Source organism: Rhincodon typus, chromosome 21 (genome assembly GCF_021869965.1).
Source record: "Rhincodon typus isolate 14 chromosome 21, sRhiTyp1.1, whole genome shotgun sequence".
In the NCBI taxonomy this organism is placed as follows: Eukaryota; Metazoa; Chordata; class Chondrichthyes; order Orectolobiformes; family Rhincodontidae; genus Rhincodon; species Rhincodon typus.
In genome coordinates, this window is record NC_063352.1 from 45792954 (window position 1) to 45808439 (window position 15486).

General features: G+C 41.9%; 1 protein-coding gene across 3 annotated transcripts in view; it reads left to right on the forward strand.

Annotated features, from left to right (window-relative positions):
- rhbdf1a (rhomboid 5 homolog 1a (Drosophila)) overlaps nucleotides 1-15486 on the forward strand; it is a 226002-nt gene that overhangs the window by 194392 nt on the left and 16124 nt on the right. For all 3 annotated transcript variants that reach the window (XM_048609427.1, XM_048609425.1, XM_048609426.1), the window contains 7 exons: nucleotides 858-969; nucleotides 2486-2560; nucleotides 4268-4429; nucleotides 7283-7386; nucleotides 9212-9275; nucleotides 11408-11502; nucleotides 13735-13810. In XM_048609427.1, the coding sequence (XP_048465384.1) occupies nucleotides 858-969; nucleotides 2486-2560; nucleotides 4268-4429; nucleotides 7283-7386; nucleotides 9212-9275; nucleotides 11408-11502; nucleotides 13735-13810 (688 nt within the window). The remainder of the gene's footprint in view (nucleotides 1-857; nucleotides 970-2485; nucleotides 2561-4267; nucleotides 4430-7282; nucleotides 7387-9211; nucleotides 9276-11407; nucleotides 11503-13734; nucleotides 13811-15486) is intronic.

The following is a 15486-nucleotide window of genomic DNA, read 5'->3' on the forward strand; positions in this document are numbered from 1 at the left end:
ATGCTTGTGCTAATGTTGTCACCTGGAATTCCGTGACATGACAAATGGGTTTCTGTGTAGTGAGATCGCCCTCTTGTGGTGCAGTGATAGTGTCCCTACCTCTAGACTGGGAGGCCTGGGTTGAAGTCCCACCTGCTCCAGAGGTGCGTGACCTGAACAGGCTGATACAAATACTGTTTTATTTTTTCAGGACGCATTTAACATGCTGGCCTCAATATTAAACATCTGCACCCAAAAGATGTGGCAGAGGCTCAGAGAACCTAAAAATGTTTACCTGGGAATAGGTCCACAACCCACTGTCGCAGGGAGCCTGATTTTTAAAGTTATCAATAGTTGATCATGTTTATCTAGTGGTCAGGAAACCTGGTGATGAAAGTATTAGAACTATCTTGTTGAAAGATTAGAATCCTAGAGCTGTACAGCACGGAAACAGAGCCTTCGGCCATCTCGTCCATGCCGACCACATATCCTAAATTAATCTAGTCCCGTTTGCCAGCATTTGGCCCACATCCCTCTAAACCCTTCCTTATTCATACTCATCCAGATGCCTTTTAAATGTTATAATTGTACCAGCCTCCACCACTTCCTCTGGCGGCTCATTCCACACATGCACCACCCTCTGTGTGAAAAAGTTGCCCCTTAAGTCCCTTTTAAATCTTTCCCCTCTCACCTTAAACCTATGCCCTGTAATTTTGGACTCCCCTACCCTGGGGCAAAGACCTTGGCTATTCACCCTATCCATGCCCCTCATGATTCTATCAACCTTTTATGGTCGCTGTAAGATTAAATGTTCAAACAGTTAGTTCAGTGCGGCATTTCTTGATCACTAACAGCTACTAACTTCTTTTTTTTTTCAGGCCTTTTTTCACATACTGGATTACATTTGTGCATATATTGATTACTATCCTAGCAGTGTGTATCTATGGAATTGCTCCAATAGGATTTTCTCAACATGAAACTGTAGATTCAGTAAGTAATAATTCAAAAGCAAAGCAGTTATTTCATTGTTATTTTATTCCCATCACAAGGTAATAATTCTGAGACCTTTAGTTTAATAGAATGACAATTATATTAAGTATGTGTAATATAAATTATGTTTAAAGTGATTTAGTATTGCAATGCAAACTCGGAAGTATTTTGTTATGCTCTGGCTTCTATTATCTGGACTATTTAATATTCACCTATATAGTCTGGCAATCCCTTTTTTAAAAAATTTAGAAGAAATAAATACAGCTATGTACTTAGTAGACTATTACATAGAAACAGGAAGAGGCCATTCGGCCCTATGAGCCTGCCCCGCCATTCATCACATTCATGGTTGATCGCCCAACTGAATAGCCTAATCCTGCTTTCTCCCCGTAACCTTTGATCCCATTCATCCCAAGTGCTATATCTAGTCACCTCTTCAATACATTCAATGTTTTGGCATCAACTACTTCCTGTGGTAATGAATTCCACAGGCTCACCACTCTTTGGGTGAAGAAATGCCTCCTCATCTCTGTCCTAAATGGTCAACCCTGAATCCTCAGACTGTGACCCCCAGTTCTGGACACACCCACCATCCGGAACATCCTCCCTGCATCTACCCTGTCCAGCCCTGTTAAAATTTTATAAGTCCCTGAGAGCCCCCCCTCATTCATCTGAACTCCAGCGAAAACAGTCCTAACCTAGTCAATCTCTCCTCACACCACCCCTGGAATCAGCCTGGTAAACCTGCAAGCCCAAGAGTCTCCTTCCTTACACTGAGCATGACATAAGAACGTGCTTATTTTTCATGCCCTGCTTCTGTAAAAATATTCAGACAAATCAAATAATAAGTCACAGCAAATTATGCTGGAGGAGCTAAGAATATTCCCCACATCCCAACAATTTTTAATAAATTGTTTTCATACACAGATCAAACTTTGCCAATATAGCTGGTGCCTTTGATTTCTTTGTCCACTCCTTCAGCAGTTCACAATTTGACCGAAAAGAAATGTTAACTTTTGTTTCTCCAATTGATGTGAGACTAAGGGCTTAATACTCTTCATCAAAAGTGCCTGAATTTGCAACATTTAGCTGCATCAAACTGCATTCCTCTCACTGTCTGGCCAGCTCTAAATGGTGATAGGGAGAAGGAACTGAAAATCTGAACAATTTCATTCCCATTGGTGAACTCCTGAGGTTGCACCAGAAAGCTCGTTGAACGGTCAGCTCAGTCCAAGGTGAGAGAGAGAAAAACACTGATGGAGTTCTTTAGGGCTATTCCTGTCCCTTACATCAGGTCTTCTACTCTTCTGCCGTGATACTGCCAACTTGTTGCCTCTTTCACCCAGGTAGAAGTGGAAAATGAGCCATGTAACTGTTAAAAGACCTTACCTGACCATGTTTTTGGCAATGTATTGTGTCATTGACTCTGTCCTTTCTGTTCTGGCGCCATATTGCGTTGCTTCAGGTTTGTCATTCACATCTTGTCGTCTTAATCATTTTCCATTTGCTTCCACAGATTTTAAGAAATAAAGGTGTCTATGAAAATGTTAAATTTGTGCAGCAAGAAAATTTCTGGATTGGACCAAACTCTGTGAGTGAGTTTGAATTCTCTTTGGAAACTTCTGATTTAACCTCAGTAAGGATTGTTTGAATCACGACTGTAGTGATCTCTGGATAAGTGAGTTCTTGAATCACTATATTATCTTTGTTTTTGTCAGGATTAGTGGGTCTACCTTGTGATTCTTGTAGATGACATTCTTTAACTGTTGAAAGAGAGCGACCTGGAAATGTGGCTACTTTTTGACACTATTTTCTAAGCCACCAATAAGGCAGGCAGCAAGCTCATATTTTGTTAAAGCTGTGAATGTGGTGCTTGCAGTATTGGTTAAACCCAAAGAAATTGGCTTTTAACTTTCTTTGAAGCTGTGACAAATGTGAATAAGAGGGCTACAGTGTGCGTAACCTCACTTCTCCACGTTCCCCCCCCCGCCCCCCCCACTCTTCCCTGTAAAGTCGGCCTGCTATGAGGCAGCGGGGGGGTCAGCTGTTTTTAGGAACCCCTGGTCTAAACACAGTCTAATATGTGCTGTTTAAACCTGCAGGCTACAACCACATTGTGGAGCAAAAGTGTCCCCGTCACGTTCTGGAATTTTAAGTAGTTAATTGTTTGAAATTTGTTTGCTGTGTTTTGCGACTTGTGAAAACGGGAGTTGAAACCAGTGTTTCTCTATTCCTGAATCTTTTGAATGTGAAGAAAATGAATAATGCTGCTCCATTTTCAGATTGCAAGACTTGAAAGAAAGTAGGGACACCTTTTATAAATAGATATGCTCTTTAGGCAGTGCTGGATGCCTCCTCTCTGAATTAACAAATGTCATGTGCAGGATAAACTATGCATCACAAGTTTGCTTCAAAGTGAAGTTTCGTATGTTGATAGGCGATTGGTTTGGGTTTAAGGACACTTTTTGGTATTTTTCTGGTGCTTTTGACTAAAGCTTGCACCTCAACATTGCCAAACCATCCATGATCATCACTGGAAGTGAACCCCAAACTGCTCGTTGACCTTTGATAATACTTTATCCCCTTTACAATAAGGAGTCACGATTTTTTTTTGTTACTGATTCACGGGACGAGGGCATTGCTGACCAGGCAGCATTTATTGCCCATCCCTAATTGCCCAGAGGCCAATTAAGAGTCAGCCACATTGCTGTGGGTCTGGAGGCACATGTAGGCCAGACCAGGTAAGGATGGCAGATTCCTTCCCTGAAGGGCATTAGTGAACCAGATGGGTTTTTCCAACAATCGGCTATTGATTCACTGTCATCATTAGATTCTTAATTCTAGGTATTTTATTGAATTCAAATTTCACCATCTGCTGTGGTGGAATTCGAACCCAGGTCCCCAGAACGTTGCCTGGGTCTCTGGATTAACAGTCCAATGATAATACCGCTAGGCCATCGCCCCCTCTGTGCTCTAACCTCTGTACTTTGATTCAAAGTGTGGAGTGCAAAAGACAGGTGAACATGGTTATTTCAAGGTAGTTTGACCAACGGCTTATAAAACCTTAATATTACTACTGAAATTTTGTATTCTTCTGTAAAAATGTTCAGTATAAAGTTGGAGACGGTGTGTTTGCATGCACTGGCTATTCTTTTTCTCCTATTGCTTTTTGAACTCGATATTCTGGTTGCAACAGACATTATTGAGTCCTTCATAGTTACCCTTTCTTTACTGAATTCAGAGTCATGCTGCAATTTTATTGAATTTGCCATAATCGTTGCTGTCATTCTTGTTGCAGGAAGCCTTAATTCATCTTGGAGCCAAGTTCTCGCCTTGTATGAGGCAAGACCAGCAAGTTCACGAACTGATTGCGCAGAAAAGACAAGAAGAAAATAAATCAGCTTGCTGCGTACGAAACGACAAGTCAGGGTGCGTGCAAACCTCGGAGAAAGAGTGCTCGGTAGGTGAATGTTTTCCAGAAAACCATTTAAATTACAAGATTTAGAAGAGATGCTACCTCTTATTGCTGGTTAGTACACTGATCTTTTTCGGAAGACAGATTTATATGACTGAGCTATAAGTGTCATCCTAATAATACGATTTGCTGAAGTTGGAGGAGGGGTGTTTGGTGTTATGTACATGCTTTGCACTTTTAACAGGGTCAGCATTTGTGCAAAGATGGGCTATAGATGATCCCTATACTTTGAAATTTCCATCATTTACCCTGGATCTTCAGTCTGATCAGGGTGATGTATTCGGGGTATCAGGGCCCATGTAATTGGCAGCATATATAATGACATAAAAGAGAGAGACAAGTCTATTTTCAGAAGCAAACTTGAGATGTATGTTTTTCCAAGTTGATAACTTAAATTTATAGCCAATAGTTTGCAAACCTCATTTGCTAGCAAAACACTAGGGGGCATTTCTTTATGGTGAGAGAAGGAAGATTTAAAAAAAAGACATGAGAGACAACTTATTTTATTTCGTGCGTGCAATGAACTTCCAGAAGCAGTGGTGGATGTGGGTACAATTATAACATTTAAAAGACATTTAGATAAGTATATGAATGAGAAATGTTTGGAGGCATATAACCAAACACAGGTAGGTGGGACTAGTTTAGTTTGGGATTATGGTTGGCATGGACCATTGGACCGAAGGGTCTGTTCCTATGCTGTATGACTCCAAAGCATTTATATGAAGTGTGCATCTCTTCCCATATGTAATAGGATTGCAGCAAACTTTGTTTTAACCAGGACCTTATTAACCGGCACTCTTGATACACCAGCAAAAACTATATACTTCAAATACCATGACGTCTGAGTGTTTATGCTGTAAAGAAAGTACAACAGTGATTTGCATACCCCCTCCATTATATTCTTGTTACTGTGTGTTTTTATATTGATTCTAGGAGGTGCGTTAATGTTTTTACGTATTGTTTTTTTGAGGGATGTTGATATCTCGAAGCTTCACTTAGTCAGGGTTTACTGCTTTATGCGTACCCCTTGATTATCCGGAATATTTGATCACTTGGCACACTCCTGGTCCCACCAATGCCGGTTAATACAATGTTTGCTGTGTTTCCAATGTGTCAGGCCTCAGACTTTCACAAGGGAAAAAGAAATGTACTTTGGGAATTTCCTCCAAGTTGCTCCAGTTTCACCATCAAATGAGATGCGGGATGTTCCTTTATCATTCTGTTCAACGTAGATACCGACTTTTAATAAGGAAACAAAGCTTGTCCCTGAATGAGGGCCATTTGATCCTGCCTGTTTCAAATCTAGTATAAGGCCCAGATGCTCGGTCACCTCAGACTTCCATACTTTCTGACATAGATTAAGCTGTACCTGTTTAGTGATGCTTTTTTTTAAGCTGTTCTGTGGTCAGGGATGCTCATTTTGCTTGCGTTCAGTCTTTCCATTGCATGAATGCCTTTTACATCAAATCTTATCTCCTACTGTTAACATTCACATCCGTATTTTACATTGTTTCATCTATTTTTGGCTAGGTCAGTTTTCCCTTCAACGTCTAAGCTCCCTTAAGTCAGATTTGCTCCGAAGGATTTAGATTTTTGATACAGGCCTGTCGCAGACAGTCAGAATACACATACTGTTTGGCTGTCTGTGATCAGTATGTTCTGTATAGAAAGAGGCCAGTCTTTTCTTAGTCTTGCAGTGTGCATTCCAATTACTTTTCAGAAGCATGCTTTTATGAGTTTACAATGAAGGTTATTTATTGTCTCTCACTATCCCAAAAATTAATGCATTTGGGATGTCTCTTCTCTCTTGCACACAAACACCCCTGAACCCCCACAGCCACGTGGCTGCTTAGTAGTTTCTTGAATGGATTCCATGATATAAAATTGACGTAAGATTCTCGTAAAGCAAAGGGTTCGTAGAAGATTGTGCCATTTCTGGTTATGGAGCATCTAGAATGTTGATTCTCCGGGGAACTGAGTCCTCCGGTAGTAACAGTGCAGTCACTGAAGCAGTTTTGAATACGCAGTGACAGGGTTAACATTACTGAGGCCCGTCCCGTCCTGTTTGAATGGGAAGGGAGGCTGTGGGTGTGGCATGGCAGGAGGGAGGCCATTGTGATACAGTGGACACTGACAGCAACCATTGAGTTTTGGTCTTCCCTTTTCCAATGTGAAACATAGAAACGGGCTAAGTCTTTAGTGCAATAACTCCACAGAGGTCAATATCCCATCACCAAGTCACCCTTTATTTACACATGAAGAGTCCTTGACACTGATCCATCTCCCTCAGAGCCAGCTGTCAGAGTGAACAGAACCTCGGACATTCCTATTTATATCTGTCAGCCAGGGCTCCCTGATTGGACCAGGTTAACAGCCCCATTCAGGGAACTTGTATTCTGTGAGATCCATCTGACTCATCTCGTTACAATCACTACATTTAGGTATTGCTGTATCCTTGAACGACCCTATTTGTGAATTTCACAAATAGCTGACTGGGTACCATATCCATATTGAAATAAGTATTCACCAAAGACTTGATGCTGTCTTGGGCCAGATGCTAAAAAGTCATATCATTTTCAGTAGCCACCTTGACAACTTTTATAAGTATTTACTCAAAGGTCATAATGTGACTCGCCTGTGCCAGGTGTGACTGGGAAATTCCTTACTTCAACCAATAGGGAAGAGAGAGCACCTCCAAGGAAATTCCCAATGGGATATTGTGGCGTCGTGTTTTAACAGGGAATTTCTGAAGTCCGTCTAATCAAATCATACAGAGGGTGTGTCATGCTTTTGGATGTTACAAAGTGAATATTTAACAGAACGTAATGTTTCTTGCAGTCGACTCTTGCTGTCTGGGTAAAGTGGCCAATGCACAAGAGTGTACCATTACTGGCTAACAAAAGTTACCGGAACTATGGATCCGTCTGCCATCAGGATCCAAGGTAATTATGATTGGCTAACAAAATGCAAGAACGTAAAATTAGTTAGTCTGAAATTAATTTGGATGTGACCATAACTTCCTCGTAAAGGTTAAAACAGCATACAACTTAAGCCATTAGTAGACCAAAAGAAGTTCTTCATGTTCATCTGTGCTTCCTGACTTAGCTGATGTCAGTAAGGGCAATACAATGGATGGCTGATTATCTGTGTTCTGGAGAACAATGTGCTACTAAATATTTCCGGAGCTGAGGCCCTCGGCTCAGATCACAATCCAACTCGGAATCTGGGACCTCCTGAGTGTAGGAGGCCCACAAAACTCACTACCCTGCCGCACTAACACAGCGGTAAAGGGCTCCGACTGATTGATTGATTGTAATGAGATGTAGAAATAAGTTGAGAAACAGTGATCGAAAACTGAAACTCTATGAGAAGGAAGACTTATTATCAATGCTAAAATTTAACTTCAGCATTTAGAAAGCAAAATTAGATCAGTTTAGTGGGACTTTTTTAAAAAAAAACAAATAGATGGCCCTAACTTGACTTGGATGTGCCCCAGGCAATTCCCCTTGGGTTGGCATATTCCGATGTGGATGGTGTGGAGGTTTGGGCAGGGGTTGTGGGAACGGGGCAGGGCTGGAGGTGGTGCTAGGATGGGTTAATCACTTCTTATTGCCAACAATAGTACAGCTCTGTTGGTCCTACGATCCTCGCCCTGGAAACACTGTTGTCCACCACCATCGTGGTGATTGCCCTACTGCCTGTATCCTCAGTTCCCAATGAACTGACTGGTCTTTTTATTTGTTCTGATTGGCGTGCCATTCCTTTCAATGTCTCCACTGGTTGACACTGTATCGGGGAGACCCACTCATGCCCCCTGGAGGCTGAAAAAGCTTCAAATTGCCAGGGCTAACCAGCCTCCTGAAATGAATTAAATAAATGTGTTACGTAGAAATTCCTCAATTTGGAAACAGCGGACCTTGACCGTGCCCCTACTTCTCCGACTGCCTTTACCATCTGAAAGGCAGGAGCAGGTTCTGCCCTATATAACGTGAATCCTAAATTCTTGGAAATGGTGGGACCCAGCAAATCCAGGAATCCGTTTCACTTCAGTGGCTTCTCTGTCACTGCTGTGCAACTGAGCTACCAGCTAGAACCAGCAGAGTTATTGAGGACTTTTAGCCTCGATCATATTTAACTCTGCACGCTTTCTAAAACTTCCAAAGTTGTTGTTATTTTTCTCTGGGCTGCGAGCTTTGGGACAGCAATGGCTGCCATGGTGCTGTGAGTGAGTTATTACACAATGCTGCTGCTCCATTGGCTTGGAGCTCTGAGGCATCCCCCCACCGGCTACCCTCCCACCCCCGCCTCCCCCTCCCCCACCCCACACACATAACACCCCTGCCAACCCTTTATAAATCTCTTCCTTAGCAGGTCCGAGAGCTTGTTACAGTGAGCTAAAGGCAGCAGGATCCATGGGAGGTGGGTTGCTTCCAGTCTTTGGGATTTAAGATACTCCTCCTGTACTAAACAATAACAAATGTCTAAATTTTTTGCCAGTGCGTTTAAAATGATACTTTATCATTTGTCAAATGTTACTTATCAAATGTTGTCTTTGCAAATGGTTACTATTCCCATTTGAGTGCAGAATCACATCCAGTGAAAATTTCAGACTGTGTGTGAGAATGTGTCTGAACCCTCCACGTGCACACAATAGCCCTGAGGTGAAAATTTATTAAGGGAAATAATGAAAGACAAATACCAGCCACCTTTTTACAGTGTAATTTTTGTTCTCTATGCTCTTCCTCTCCTGCTCTGCCTTTCCTTCAGGTTTTGTATCGAGCCTGGCTCTGTTCCTCCTCATGAATGGCCTGATGACATCACCAAATGGCCGGTAAGACCCTGCTGTTGCAGTTTTCATTTTCATTTACTTACAGTGCTCACTGAAAGCTCTCTATCATGGCATTGCTGCTAATGGGCTGCAATGAGAGTTTTCACTCCAATATCAAAATGTTGTGTGGTCAGAACAAAATTGATCAGAACGAGCTGTTCCCATTTGCAGAATGATCAAGAATCTGATTTTAATGCAATTGATGAACAGGTAACAGGAGGAAAACTGTCTCCACACAGTGAGCAGTGAGGATCTGGAATGCGCTGTAAATACCCTGGGTATTGGAAAACAGATACCAAAAACATCGAGGTGTGACACATAGGACTTAACAGAATGGAATTTACTACAGAGCAATGTGAGGTGATGCACTTTGGCAGAGGAGATTGAGTATGTGGAATTAATAGCAAAGTTTGAGAGTGCAGCGGTAGAAGAGATCTTGTGGAGTTCATGTGCAGCCAGCATTGAATGTGGCAGGAACTTTTGAGAGAGTGGTGAGCAAAGTATAGGAGACCGTGCGCTCCATAAATTGAGGCATTGAGTACAAAAGCAGGGAATTCATACTGAACGTTTATAAAGCCAGTTTAGGTTCCAGCTGGAGCATTGCATCCTGTGTTCTGGAAAGGTGTAGAGGTCCTTGAGAGAATACAGGGGCAATGTACCTGAATCGTTTGAGTCATGATGGACTTTTGCTCCAAGGTTAGGTCAAAACGTCTCACAATCCTGACTTGGAAGCTCACTGTTCATTCACTGTTGCTGGGTCAGTGTCGCAGAATTCACAAACGATGCACAAACGTACCCCTGAGAACTGTAGCAGCTCACTGGCACCTTCTCCAGGGCAATTAGGAATTAGGTGGTAAATACTAAGCTAGTATGTGACCCTAACATTCTCTGAGCAAATGAAAAAAAAGCACAGGAAATACAGTACATAACGGACATCTGCCATAATTAGTTTTGTTTTTCACATTTAGTTTGGTCATTTTAAGGTTTTATAACCTTTTCTGCAGTCTGTTTTCTATATTTTATTCCTGAAAATCAGTGACAAGTGAACATTGGACCCAATGGGCGAAAGGGTGTCTAGAATATTAGATGTATTTGTAAATGACAAAGACATGTATGTGGGACCTTGGTGAAGTCAATGCACGATTTGCCATGTGCTGTATAAACCTGTCGATATTTTTACCTTTATGTTTAATCTGTGTTTAAATTAATGGATTGCCAACAGTGAAAGTTCAAATCTACTTAATTTGTAAAGTTGTTGACAATTAAATTCTTATTGATCACTAATCTGAGTTCTAATGCCTTTGGCACACGCAAACCACGAAACAACAACTAGCTTCATTGGTACCACCTCATCGCTGGCACGGAGGTGCCTGAGAACTTGACAAATAGTTTTATGTAGACCCTCATGCCAAGTAGTTAATTATGGTCCTGAAATTTAAAAAAAAATAACCAGTCAACAGTCAGGCAGCATCTCGTAGAGGGAGTTGAACATTAATGTTTCAAGTTGGTGGCCTTCCATCAAAACTCCCAAGGAAAGGTCATTGACCTGAAACACGGAGGCAGAAATCCCAATGAAAAGGCGGTTGCTAGAGCAGCATCGTTTGGAGTGGACGTTCGGGGTTGTCGCTGACTCCATGGCTATTATCATGAGAAGTAGAAATTACCCCTGATAATGTCCCTTAGCTCTGACTGTTAGCTAGAGATGGAGATTTTAAAGGATACCAATCAGCTTGAACTTCATATTACCCAGCAATGTTTAAAAGAATTGAAATGGGCTCTGACTCCTGCCTACCACCTCCACTCACTGACCTCTAGCCTCCTGAATGTGAAACCCTGAGAGACTGACACCAATGTCCTTCCCCATTGACCTGACAGTGCCTTTCCTCACACCGATGTTGATGGTTTCTCCCTTACAAGGCACTCCACCTCCTGACCACATGGCATCCTAACCCCACACCTTCTCGCTCACCCTTGCCTTCACAGTTTGCAGATGCTGTGATCCAGGCAATGATAACCCTCCAGTGGAGTGCACACACAGTGTACACCTTGTGGTTGAAGGTGTAACACAGTGAAGCCAACGATAATGGGACATTTTCTAATGCTACCTCTTTTTTTTTTTTTGTCTCTTGTTTCAGATTTGCACTAAAAGTACAGCAGGTAACCACACCAACCTTCCACATCTGGACTGTGTGATCACAGGCCGACCCTGCTGTATTGGCACCAAAGGGAGGTGAGTCTGTGCCTGGATCTTCTACAGAATCCTTCATGAAGGCCTAGTCGACTATCTGACAAGCAAAAGGATTGAGTGTTCTAGGGATAGTTATGGGCTGAGACACTTGGAATCTCAGTGGAGTGCTGTTGGTGAGGGTTAAATTCGACAATAATGTGAGCATTGATGACTAGACCAGCATTTATTGTCCCATTCCTACCTTAACCAGTTCGTGTGTCAGGAAGCCAATGTGTGGGAAATCTATTAGCTTTAATATTGTATTACACAGAATGCTTCCCTCTGTTGGTTAGCTAAGTTGGGTAAATTGCCTTGTAGATTCTAACTGATCTGGAGAGTGAGTGGGGATTATAAACTGAACAACATGTTCTCATTATCTTTTCTATAATTCCATTAATGGCATCAAGGTGTAAAAATCACACTATTACTTGAAAAATGTAGTATTCCTGATCAAATTGTACTTTTTTCCTATTTCTAAATTTCTTCCTGGCATCCTTCTACTTTATAATCTTCCTATCTCTTTAAAATGGAAGCGCAGTCTATAACAAATGTTTTATGTTTACATTAATCCCCTGTGTCATCTTTTAAAAACAAATCCTTGCTGTAAAAGATGGATGTCCCTGTTAATGATATTTCTTTGATCTTGCTGCTATCTGGAGTTTCTGGTCTTGCTCTGAGACATACCCATGATGCTTGAGGAGAGGTGCTGTCTGACTCTCAAAGCGGCTTTTTTCACTTTAATGGTGCTCATCACTTGGCAGTGACATAATACTGACCTGGTGTGGCAGCACGCTTGAGAGAAGCACACGTAGCAGTTAAACATGAACAGGATCTTGACAGTGGCGTCCCAGGTAGACATGGTGAAGAAAGAGTTTGGCTCACTTGCCTTCATCGGTCAAAGCATCAAGCATCAAGCATCAAGCACTAGAGTTGGGACAGCATGTTACAGCTGTACAAGACAATGGTCAGACCAAGTTTAGAATACTGCGAACGGTTCTGGTTGCCCTGCTATAGGAAGGATGTTATTAAACTGGAAATGTGCGAAAAGTTTTACAAGAATTTTCTGAGAATGGGACGTTTGAAGTATAAGGAGAGGCTGAATAAGCTGGGATTTTTTTTCCTTGGAGTGTGGGAGGCTGAGGGGTGACTTTAGAGGTTTTATAAAACCATGAGGGGCATGGACAGGGTGAATAGCCAAGGTGTTTTCTCCGGGAGAAGGCATGGGTTTAAGGTGAGAGGGGAACAATTTAAAAGGGACCTGAGGGACAAATTTTTCACGCAGAGGGTGGTGCGTGTATGGAAGGAAGTCATAAAGGCAAGGACAATTACAACATCAGAGGGATATAGGCCAAACACAGGCAAATGGCACTAGTTCAGTTTAGATTCCCTGGTCGGCAGAGATGCATTGGACCAAAGGGCCTGTTTCCGTGCTATATAACACTGTCTCATTGCTGCAAGTGAATTGTTACTATTCCACAAAATGTTGACTGAAATATTAAAATATTGACTACCTTATCTCTAATTGGCACTCACGTGTGGAGCATTGTTTTATTCCTTCACCAAGTGTAGGCATTGCTAGTTCACTATCTTCCATTCACACTTGTCTTTGCTTTACAAATTCTGGCAGATTCTAATTCCTTGTGGTGACATTGGACCTCATTGGAAGCGTGGGAATGAATGCTGCTGGAGGTGCATCCATTATGTCTTTTCTGTTTGTTCTGATGGAAAATTGACAAAACTTCAGTATTTAAAACTAAACCCGAAAGAACTGCAGATGCAAGAAATCACAAACGAGAACAGAAATTGCTGGAAAAGCTCAGCAGGTCTGGCAGCAGCGTCTGTGGAAAGAAATCAGTGCTAGTGTTTCGGGTCCAGTGACCTTTCCTCAGAACAGTTCCTCAAAACCTCAGTATTGCCTATCTTAAAGGGAGTTCATGACACTGACTCTTTAAGAAAAAGTTTTTAAAATAGTTTGCATGTTTTCAATTGTATGTTCAGATCGTTGAGAATATTGTCGTTGAATTCCATGGGTGAGGCTTGCATTTTCACTGTAGCAATAGGGTTGTCCATATTTATTGTGCCAAGGCATCTGGCAAATGCAAGTACAGGAGGATTTTTGCACAGTCTTGTCCTCACATTCTGATGCTCCAATTGTCAACAGTCTTGAATTTCAGAACCTAGCGTGTTTGTGGATGTGGTGGAATCATGTGAACGTTTTTGGATTTTTTTTTGCAGATGTGAAATAACATCAAGAGAATACTGTGAGTTTATGAAAGGTTACTTCCATGAAGAAGCAACACTGTGTTCTCAGGTTTGTATCGACCCATCCTTCATTCTCGGCGTGGGTATTCTTGTTGCGATTACAGGAGCAGCTGTTAGCAGTATGAAGTGGTTAACTGCAATTTTATAGGCACAGTGTATTTCTGCCTTTTGAGTGGGGCCATTACAGTGCTGTGGGGTACTAATACAACTTAGGATTAATAACGCAACTGTTCACTTTTGTGTGAAGTGATTGGAGACAGGTGAATTCATACTAATTTGACAATTGTAAGTACCCACTTTGAAATGCTTTATGGCTGGTTTAGCACAGGCAGTGTCAATAACAGCTTGGAGCAAGAGTCTGACATCGATATCTTTTTCACGGTTCATTGTCCCATGTCGTTAAGATCGAAAGCGACAAATCCACAGGGAAGAAAATGTTTCCCAAATTAACACCTTGTATTGTGTGCATGAACATTATTCTGCTCACTGTATTTTTAGTCTATCAGCCCAGGTCTGTGGGGAGATACGCTTGTTAAAGCAGGCTGAAAGTGCATTACATGAGAGTTGAGAATCAGCCTGTTCAGTCACATGATAAGTAAGGACCTTGAGCAAACATCATCCACGAATCGAAGGACAGCTCATAATGACAACACTGCTCCCAGCATTCCTTTATCTCTCTATGCCCGCCGCAAAGTCAGAAGTATTTGTTCTCAATTTGGAGGAAAGAGTAAAATAGTATGATATAAAGGAAAGGGTGGAACCTCCTGTGTATGCTGCTGCTTGAGTCCTTGCCGAAGTAAACTTTAAGGCAACCATTGTGCTTTTCCTGCTCATTTGTGTCACAGTTGGAAAGCAAACCAATTTAACTCAAACAACTCCTTTGCAATAACTCTGTCTCAATTCCCACTCAATTACTTTGATACCGTTCGCTCTGGAGGTTGAAAAAGTTGAACACAACTTGTGTCCTCACCTTTGAACAAATGCTTTTAACATGGATCGACAGCTGTGTGTTGCTGTATTTGTTGTATTCTTCAGGGTTTCCAAAGTTAGTGCCTTTTTTTAAAAGAGAACACTTGGCCCGATTGCTTTGGAGTGAAGCTTTTTTAATGCATCTTTTAATCTTTTAATGTCAGCATCTTTTAATGTCAGTCATTTACCAAAATGTATTGTGGATATCAAGCATTTATTCTTAACTTCTCCAGAATAAGGCAGCAGAGATTTTGTTGTCCTGATATGGAGGATGTGGACAGGGAGGATGTGACCAATTTTCCCAAGTATAATTCTTTGCCCAGTTAACACACCAACATATTCCATCATTGTAGTCATTTACATCTCCAGCAGTAATTAATGCAAAACCAGTGCCAAAATCATCAGATATCAATATTGTTTGAGGGGTAGGGGGGCGTGACCTGTATTGCTCCATTTACCAAATGGACATTAACCATTTTATTTTATCAGAAAAACCTCTTCAATTGTTACAGCCTGGTATCTCTGACTTATTGCTTCTGTGATTCATTTATTCACTCCATCCACCTCTGACCTCTTTCCCCACCCCCCCACCTCTTCCTCCTCTTTTCTTCTTTCATTTCTTCTCCCCTATATTCCCCTCCATCTCTTCCCCTACCCCTCCCACCCCACTTTTTCCACCTCTCTTCACCATCCCACTCCCAACCGCCTCCCCACCTTCCTCCTTCCCCCCCCCCACTCCTCCCTTCACCCCCCCCT